The 10,219-nt window shown below is 49.8% G+C and overlaps 2 protein-coding genes across 2 annotated transcripts; both read left to right on the top strand.

Moving 5' to 3' along the window:
• Positions 1 to 3,560: 3,560 nt before the first annotated feature.
• LOC125518623 (uncharacterized) lies at positions 3,561 to 4,679 on the top strand. The gene has a single exon (XM_087534856.1). It carries the CDS (start codon positions 3,561 to 3,563, stop codon positions 4,677 to 4,679), a length of 1,119 nt encoding a protein of 372 aa, XP_087390982.1.
• A 3,681-nt stretch (positions 4,680 to 8,360) lies between these two features.
• LOC147958937 (uncharacterized) lies at positions 8,361 to 9,479 on the top strand. The gene has a single exon (XM_087534857.1). The coding sequence runs from the start codon at positions 8,361 to 8,363 to the stop codon at positions 9,477 to 9,479; it is 1,119 nt and encodes a 372-aa protein (XP_087390983.1).
• Positions 9,480 to 10,219: the final 740 nt, after the last annotated feature.

Genomic DNA, 10,219 nt, shown 5'->3' with positions numbered 1-10,219 from the left:
GGCAAGACGAAGCAGGACAAGAGACAAGAAGAGTGGTGACGAAGCTTTGCTCGAAGCGGCGGGCATCGCAGCGCGCGGCGGCCGTAAGGAGCAGAGAGAGAATGAAGAGGCAGGGGAGCGCAAGCGAGAATGATTTTCGCCGCTCCCCTCCCCCTGATTTATAAGCCACGATTCAAAATGTGGGGAAGTGGGATTGTTTGCGCTCGCCCCTCCCACTTCCCCGCAATAAGTGCGCACGTACGCACGCAATAACTGCCTCGAGAATGGCAACCGACTTGCGGACACCACAATAAATCCACGCGCGTGGGCTGAGGGCACGCGGCGGCGGGCCCCAGCGCGTCGCTCTGTCCTGTCGCTTGTGTGGCCTGTCAGGCCCCTCCGGCTTCCAGGCGCCACGTGGCGCCCGCGTGAAGCCCAAAAGATTGCCTCAAGATTCGACGGGCTCTTCGGTTTCCCGCCCCAGCGAGGATGCCGCGATTTGGCTTCCGGAAGCCGGCACACAGTGGGTGTTGCCGGACCCGACGGTCACAAAATTCGCCTCCTCAGGGGGGGGACTGCAAAGGCCCTCCCACCCGAAGACGGCGGACCTTCACAGCTTCGGGGACTACTGTCGGGGGGATGAACCCCAGGCAGGCAACGGAACCCGGATCCTTTTCAAAACAACGGGGCCAGCAACGCCCCTCAAGCCGGCTCGCGCTTGGCCGGGTTGCTCCACCCGGCCAAGCCCCTCGACATGGCCGAACTCCTCGACCCGACCCCAACAGCTGGCACAAGACGGCCGAACCAGGCACGCCAAGACTTCTCCAACAATCCAGCTCCCCCTTTGGCGTGTTCCTCAACCCGGCCGCGGGTCAGCTCCCGTCCCATCCCGGCTGTACGATGGGACGAGTCTTCATTCAAGGATGAACAAGGCAACAGTGCCCCCCATGCCTCTAGTCAGCCGGGGCGTGTCAACAGTGCACCACCTACCCGCTGACCAGGGCTGGCGTGGCTACAGTACACCCGTCGTCACTACTGACGTCAGCAAGCGGCGACCTGACGGAGCGCCACTGTAGCAGACTCAACCCGGCCACTCCCTGACGATCGACAAGATGGCAAACAGTGCCCCTAGGCCTGTGGGGCCCGTGCCCGGAGAACCCGGCGAGCCCTGACACCCGACAGGTCCCAGCACCGGCTTCTCGGACGATGACAACCCGGCCCCACGACCTTGTAATATTACCATTGTGCCCCTGGGGGGTTGCCCTATAAAAAACCCCTAGAGCCCGCATGCATACGGGCACGACGAGAACGAGAGCAAGCATCAGATCCACCATACTAGCCACACCTCAGGAGAGGGAACAGCCTAAGCCTTGGCTTGCCTTCCCTCTCTTCTCCCATACAGCTATAGGAGCAACTCTGTACTGTTACGTATAAAGCACACTTGGCAGGACTAGGGGTGTTATCTTTCCGGAGAGCCCTGAACCTGGGTATGTCTTGCGTCCTACGCTCGTTCATGCCGACCTCGCCTCTAGAGCCCACCAGTGCCCTCGAGCCTCCTCCTCTCTTTAGTCATCCCTTGGCATCTGACGTGCGCCCATCACGACAACCCTTGTGGTGGCCTCGAGACACTTCTCCGGTATCTTTTCATTCCAGTATTTTTTATATTTTCTAAAAATAATCTCCGTAAATTTTCAGGCCAATTGGACTCCGTTTGATATTCCTTTTCTGCGAAATTCGGAAAAAACAGAAACTGGCAGTGGGCTCTAGGTTAATAGGTTAGACCCAAAAATCATATAAAATAGCATATAAATGCATATAAAACATCCAAGATATATAATATAGTAGCATGGAACAATCAAAAATTATAAATACGTTGGAGACGTATCACCCGACGTGCATACGGCGGGTTGGGTGCACGTATTCGTACATACACGGCGGGCGTATCACCGCGGACGGACGTGCGGCGTCTTTTATAAACTAGATGATACCCAACACAGTGTTCTGGGGTATTTTGCAATATATTTCAATGTGATTCGTTGTATGAAACATAAATATTTGAAATAATATAAAAAGCTATAACTTATTATTATATTTGATCACTATATAGTTGTAATATTTTTTTATTATATTTGTATAATGAAATTAAAATTCTCATGTATGTTTGCATGCTGAGATGGCTCTTTGTTTCATGCATATCATGTTGAAGTGGCATGCTTGCATGTTGAGAGAGGTATGGTAGTGAGGGTATGCCTTTTCTCATGCATGAATGTGATGATGTGGCATGCTTGCATGTTGAGAGCAATAGTTAGTGGGGGCTAACTATTTAGATAGTTAGTGGGCCTGTGCTCAGAAGTGGATTTGCACCTGGTAAAAAGAAATCAAAACAAATACTAAAAAAATCAAGAACTTTCATTTTTATTTTGTGGTAGATAATTTGATGCATGAGGTTCGCTCTAACTTTTAGATCATTTGAACATCTGAGCAGCTCTTAGGAAAAAAAGACAAATCGGGTTAGAACACTGCATGAACAGTAAACATTTTTATAGACCCCAAATTTTTCCTTTTTGCCGAGAGCTTCTCAGATGTCCAAATGATTTGAAAATTGAAGCAAACCTCATGCATCAAATTATCTACCACACAAAAAAATGGAATTTTTTGAATTTGTTTTGATTTTTTCGTCAGGGCGGGTGCAGCCGAGCCTGAGCTCAGAAGTGGATTACCGGTTAGGAGTGTGGCGTTTCGGTGCCCACACTCATTTGCACCCGGTCAGAAAAAAAATAAAAATAAATACTAGAAATTTAAAAAAAATTCAGAAAAAATTGTGTGGTAAATAATTTGATGCGTGAGATTCGCTCTAATTTTTAGATCATTTGGACATCTGAGCGGCTCTCGGCAAAAAAAAGACAAATCAGATCAGAACAGTGTGTGAACAGTAAACATTTTTACATATCTCAAATTTGTCTTTTTGCCGAGAGTTTCTTAGATGTTCAAATGATTTGAAATTGGAGCGAACCTCATGCATCAAATTATCTACCACACACAAAAAAATGGAATTTTTGAATTTATCTATTATTTGTTTTGATTTTTTTTTCGTCAAGGAGGATGCAGCTAAGCCTGGGCTCAGAAGTGGAATAAATTAGTGGGGGCTAATTATTTAGATATAGAAGATAAGACCATCATGTCATTCTTTATGAAGGGATAAGGGATAATTTCAGCCGTTGAAGCACAAGTGTAGTAGTCTCATGTCTTACTTAGATCATGGAATGGGAAAGCTGGGGTTTTGATAGTGTACCCCGGTGAATGATTATCATAGATCGGATTGACGCAAATTTTCAGAAAATGAAAGCAAACGGGAACGCCAAGTTTCAGATAACTGCCGGGAAACTGAACTGGGAACATAGTCGGATTCAGAAAAAGGGAAATCTGACGCGTCCTCCATCGCGTAGCGCAGCGTCTTTAAATATCAGCACACAACTCCTTCGCGTCCCACAACACCTTCCGACCTCGCCCAAATCCCAGTCGCCCGCCCTTTCCTAGCCAGCGTAGAACCCTAGCAGCAGATAGGGCTGCCGCCCGCCGGGATGGAGGGGCTCGACGTCGACGACGTCTTTCACCACTACCGGCTGAGCCCCACGGAAGTGGAGGTCGTCACCTACTACCTGCCACGCCTCCTCTCCGGCGAGACGCTGCACGGCGTCGACAAGCTCATCCACCGCGTCAACATCTCCGGCTGCGAGCCCAAGGATTTGGCCGCCCGATACGCGCCCGTGCCGCAGGCCATCAGCAGCGGCGACCGGTTCTTTTTCACCACGTGCAAGAGCAAGAACGGGAGCAAGCTCCAGAGCGTGCGCGGCGCCGGCGGCGGCACATGGACCATCCAGAAGACCAAAGAGATTTGCCACGCGGGAGTCAAGGTCGGCGAGGTCAAGAACCTGTCCTTCAAGAAGAAGGGCAAGTCCACCGGCTGGGTCATGGAGGAGTACCGGTGCCTGCTGCCGGAGGCCACCGTCAGCGACGGGGTGAAGGTCTTCTGCAAGATGCACTTGGCTCAGCATGCCCCTGACGCGGCCCGACAGGAATCGGAGGCGTACAAGCTTCAACAACCGCAACCGGAGGCCGTGACCCAGAGGACGCACGCGCAGAAGAGGCCAGCGACCGCTGCCGCCGCCGAGCCTCATCCGGCGCGCCCTCAGAAGAGGATGCGCGGTGCCGTCCCGGTCCCGGCACCTGCCACATCGTCGTTCACCGCTGCAGCACCGGTTTTCTTGCCGGATGAATCCGTACCTGAAGCTGACAACGACATGGCCCGGTTCTGTTGCACAATCGATGAGCTTCTCGGGTCACAAGCGGAGGAAAATCTCCCGGTCGGAGCTACTAACAGCATCGAACAGAATTTCTACTTGGAACCAGAGGGGCTTTTCGCTGATGCTGCAGAAGAAATCGTCCCGCTCGAAGCTGACAAGCTGGAGTTCCTTAGGACCTTCCTCGATGAAGAAGCAGAAGAGTCGACGAACGACAAGTCATCCATTGCCCAAGACGTGGGGACTTACAAGCCGCCGCCGCCGATCATCTTCCATGATCCATTTGAAGCAGCGTGGAAGGCCGAAGAGGCGCTGGAGAAGGAGAAGAGGTGCAATGCCGCGGCCAATCTTCACGCTGGAGGGCACAGCAACTTCTTCTCGCCTGCAAGTGTCTACTAAGTTTTTTTATTTTTTTTAGAACGGAGATGCACGATGCGTCCGGCTTTAAATTAATAAAGCCCACCACAGGCAGCATCCAACAGGGAAAAAAAACAGAAAGTTCAACAGAAATTAAAAGGGATCGAAGCCCATAGTACGGAACATGCAACCGGCCTCAGCCTGATAGAAAAGATAGCAACTAAAGGAACGAGGTAGCCAATCCAAAAAGCGCCACGAGCGGGGATTAGTGTCGGGCTTCAATCTGAATCATGCGAATCCGCTCCATGGCCTCCATCATCCGGTCTGCATCACGCCGTTTCCCCAACGGTGTCCATGTCCGAAGAAACAAGTGGCATTTGAAAATAATATCAGCAGGGTGAGCAGGGACCTTGTATTTGATAGTCATCTTATTACGGGTGGTCCACAGTGACCAGCATAGCGCCCCTACGCATCGCCACAGCACGCGCCCGAAGCTACCTCTATGAGCGAGAAGTATCCCACGTAGGTCCGAAGCCGTTTGGGGATTCCAGTTTTGCGCAAAAGCCTCACGGACGACACTCCAAGCAAACCGTGCTAGGTGACATTGAAAGAAGATGTGATTCGCATCTTCGTGCGCTCCACATAGCGCACAAGACCCATCCGAAGGGCCGTGTCTAATGGCAATGTTGTTAGACGAAGGTAGGCGGTCACGGAATAATTGCCAAAGAAACACTTTGATCTTTAGAGGAATAGACGCTTTCCATAGCCCCCTAGCTATGTCAAGGGTCGGTCCCTCAGTCAGCTTGTTGTAAAGCGATTGGACCGTGAACTTGCCGGATCTTGAGAGGGACCGGGAGACCGTGTCAGCCTCAGGGCAGAGAGAGACACCCTGCAAGGCAGTTAGGAGCCCATCCCAACTTCACCGTTCATGGGCGAGGAGTGGTCTTTTGAAAGCTATGGCAGGAGGGTTAGTTCTAAGCGCGTCGGCCACCAGGATTTCAACATCCGTAGCTAGTTGGTAGATGTCAAAGTGGCTTCGCCATAAAGGTTCCGCCCCAAGCCAATGGTCGAGCCAGAATCTCGTGGAGTTCCCATTCTTAACGCAGAACTTGGCCCCAAGCGTGAAGGCCGGCTTAACCGCCCGAATCCCATTCCAGAAAGGCGATCCCTTCGCCTTGGAGATGAGAAAGTTCCCATCGGGGAAGTATTTGGCTCGAAGAATATCAGCCCAAAGCCCTTGTTCGTTCTAGGAGAGTTTCCATATCCACTTGACAAGGAGAGCTACATTCATGAGTATGGAGTTGAGGATCCCAAGGCCACCGAATTTCTTGGGGCGGCAAAGCGCCGCCCACTTGATCAGGTGGTATTTCTTTTTTGTTCCAGTCCCTTCCCAAAAGAACTTATATCTAGGGGTGTCAAGCTTGGCGTGAACTCCATCAGCCAGCAGGAACATGCCCATGGTAAACAAGGGCAGGGAGGACAGACTAGAGTTCGTCAGGATCAGCCTAAGCCTTGGCTTGCCTTCCCTCTCTTCTCCCATACAGCTATAGGAGCAACTCTGTACTGTTACGTATAAAGCACACTTGGCAGGACTAGGGGTGTTATCTTTCCGGAGAGCCCTGAACCTGGGTATGTCTTGCGTCCTACGCTCGTTCATGCCGACCTCGCCTCTAGAGCCCACCAGTGCCCTCGAGCCTCCTCCTCTCTTTAGTCATCCCTTGGCATCTGACGTGCGCCCATCACGACAACCCTTGTGGTGGCCTCGAGACACTTCTCCGGTATCTTTTCATTCCAGTATTTTTTATATTTTCTAAAAATAATCTCCGTAAATTTTCAGGCCAATTGGACTCCGTTTGATATTCCTTTTCTGCGAAATTCGGAAAAAACAGAAACTGGCAGTGGGCTCTAGGTTAATAGGTTAGACCCAAAAATCATATAAAATAGCATATAAATGCATATAAAACATCCAAGATATATAATATAGTAGCATGGAACAATCAAAAATTATAAATACGTTGGAGACGTATCACCCGACGTGCATACGGCGGGTTGGGTGCACGTATTCGTACATACACGGCGGGCGTATCACCGCGGACGGACGTGCGGCGTCTTTTATAAACTAGATGATACCCAACACAGTGTTCTGGGGTATTTTGCAATATATTTCAATGTGATTCGTTGTATGAAACATAAATATTTGAAATAATATAAAAAGCTATAACTTATTATTATATTTGATCACTATATAGTTGTAATATTTTTTTATTATATTTGTATAATGAAATTAAAATTCTCATGTATGTTTGCATGCTGAGATGGCTCTTTGTTTCATGCATATCATGTTGAAGTGGCATGCTTGCATGTTGAGAGAGGTATGGTAGTGAGGGTATGCCTTTTCTCATGCATGAATGTGATGATGTGGCATGCTTGCATGTTGAGAGCAATAGTTAGTGGGGGCTAACTATTTAGATAGTTAGTGGGCCTGTGCTCAGAAGTGGATTTGCACCTGGTAAAAAGAAATCAAAACAAATACTAAAAAAATCAAGAACTTTCATTTTTATTTTGTGGTAGATAATTTGATGCATGAGGTTCGCTCTAACTTTTAGATCATTTGAACATCTGAGCAGCTCTTAGGAAAAAAAGACAAATCGGGTTAGAACACTGCATGAACAGTAAACATTTTTATAGACCCCAAATTTTTCCTTTTTGCCGAGAGCTTCTCAGATGTCCAAATGATTTGAAAATTGAAGCAAACCTCATGCATCAAATTATCTACCACACAAAAAAATGGAATTTTTTGAATTTGTTTTGATTTTTTCGTCAGGGCGGGTGCAGCCGAGCCTGAGCTCAGAAGTGGATTACCGGTTAGGAGTGTGGCGTTTCGGTGCCCACACTCATTTGCACCCGGTCAGAAAAAAAATAAAAATAAATACTAGAAATTTAAAAAAAATTCAGAAAAAATTGTGTGGTAAATAATTTGATGCGTGAGATTCGCTCTAATTTTTAGATCATTTGGACATCTGAGCGGCTCTCGGCAAAAAAAAGACAAATCAGATCAGAACAGTGTGTGAACAGTAAACATTTTTACATATCTCAAATTTGTCTTTTTGCCGAGAGTTTCTTAGATGTTCAAATGATTTGAAATTGGAGCGAACCTCATGCATCAAATTATCTACCACACACAAAAAAATGGAATTTTTGAATTTATCTATTATTTGTTTTGATTTTTTTTTCGTCAAGGAGGATGCAGCTAAGCCTGGGCTCAGAAGTGGAATAAATTAGTGGGGGCTAATTATTTAGATATAGAAGATAAGACCATCATGTCATTCTTTATGAAGGGATAAGGGATAATTTCAGCCGTTGAAGCACAAGTGTAGTAGTCTCATGTCTTACTTAGATCATGGAATGGGAAAGCTGGGGTTTTGATAGTGTACCCCGGTGAATGATTATCATAGATCGGATTGACGCAAATTTTCAGAAAATGAAAGCAAACGGGAACGCCAAGTTTCAGATAACTGCCGGGAAACTGAACTGGGAACATAGTCGGATTCAGAAAAAGGGAAATCTGACGCGTCCTCCATCGCGTAGCGCAGCGTCTTTAAATATCAGCACACAACTCCTTCGCGTCCCACAACACCTTCCGACCTCGCCCAAATCCCAGTCGCCCGCCCTTTCCTAGCCAGCGTAGAACCCTAGCAGCAGATAGGGCTGCCGCCCGCCGGGATGGAGGGGCTCGACGTCGACGACGTCTTTCACCACTACCGGCTGAGCCCCACGGAAGTGGAGGTCGTCACCTACTACCTGCCACGCCTCCTCTCCGGCGAGACGCTGCACGGCGTCGACAAGCTCATCCACCGCGTCAACATCTCCGGCTGCGAGCCCAAGGATTTGGCCGCCCGATACGCGCCCGTGCCGCAGGCCATCAGCAGCGGCGACCGGTTCTTTTTCACCACGTGCAAGAGCAAGAACGGGAGCAAGCTCCAGAGCGTGCGCGGCGCCGGCGGCGGCACATGGACCATCCAGAAGACCAAAGAGATTTGCCACGCGGGAGTCAAGGTCGGCGAGGTCAAGAACCTGTCCTTCAAGAAGAAGGGCAAGTCCACCGGCTGGGTCATGGAGGAGTACCGGTGCCTGCTGCCGGAGGCCACCGTCAGCGACGGGGTGAAGGTCTTCTGCAAGATGCACTTGGCTCAGCATGCCCCTGACGCGGCCCGACAGGAATCGGAGGCGTACAAGCTTCAACAACCGCAACCGGAGGCCGTGACCCAGAGGACGCACGCGCAGAAGAGGCCAGCGACCGCTGCCGCCGCCGAGCCTCATCCGGCGCGCCCTCAGAAGAGGATGCGCGGTGCCGTCCCGGTCCCGGCACCTGCCACATCGTCGTTCACCGCTGCAGCACCGGTTTTCTTGCCGGATGAATCCGTACCTGAAGCTGACAACGACATGGCCCGGTTCTGTTGCACAATCGATGAGCTTCTCGGGTCACAAGCGGAGGAAAATCTCCCGGTCGGAGCTACTAACAGCATCGAACAGAATTTCTACTTGGAACCAGAGGGGCTTTTCGCTGATGCTGCAGAAGAAATCGTCCCGCTCGAAGCTGACAAGCTGGAGTTCCTTAGGACCTTCCTCGATGAAGAAGCAGAAGAGTCGACGAACGACAAGTCATCCATTGCCCAAGACGTGGGGACTTACAAGCCGCCGCCGCCGATCATCTTCCATGATCCATTTGAAGCAGCGTGGAAGGCCGAAGAGGCGCTGGAGAAGGAGAAGAGGTGCAATGCCGCGGCCAATCTTCACGCTGGAGGGCACAGCAACTTCTTCTCGCCTGCAAGTGTCTACTAAGTTTTTTTATTTTTTTTAGAACGGAGATGCACGATGCGTCCGGCTTTAAATTAATAAAGCCCACCACAGGCAGCATCCAACAGGGAAAAAAAACAGAAAGTTCAACAGAAATTAAAAGGGATCGAAGCCCATAGTACGGAACATGCAACCGGCCTCAGCCTGATAGAAAAGATAGCAACTAAAGGAACGAGGTAGCCAATCCAAAAAGCGCCACGAGCGGGGATTAGTGTCGGGCTTCAATCTGAATCATGCGAATCCGCTCCATGGCCTCCATCATCCGGTCTGCATCACGCCGTTTCCCCAACGGTGTCCATGTCCGAAGAAACAAGTGGCATTTGAAAATAATATCAGCAGGGTGAGCAGGGACCTTGTATTTGATAGTCATCTTATTACGGGTGGTCCACAGTGACCAGCATAGCGCCCCTACGCATCGCCACAGCACGCGCCCGAAGCTACCTCTATGAGCGAGAAGTATCCCACGTAGGTCCGAAGCCGTTTGGGGATTCCAGTTTTGCGCAAAAGCCTCACGGACGACACTCCAAGCAAACCGTGCTAGGTGACATTGAAAGAAGATGTGATTCGCATCTTCGTGCGCTCCACATAGCGCACAAGACCCATCCGAAGGGCCGTGTCTAATGGCAATGTTGTTAGACGAAGGTAGGCGGTCACGGAATAATTGCCAAAGAAACACTTTGATCTTTAGAGGAATAGACGCTTTCCATAGCCCCCTAGCTATGTCA

The sequence above is a fragment of the Triticum urartu genome, chromosome 7A (assembly GCF_056163025.1).
Source record: "Triticum urartu cultivar PI428250 chromosome 7A, HENAU_Tu73, whole genome shotgun sequence".
NCBI lineage: Eukaryota > Viridiplantae > Streptophyta > Magnoliopsida > Poales > Poaceae > Triticum > Triticum urartu.
This window is presented reverse-complemented; position numbering and strand designations above follow the sequence as displayed.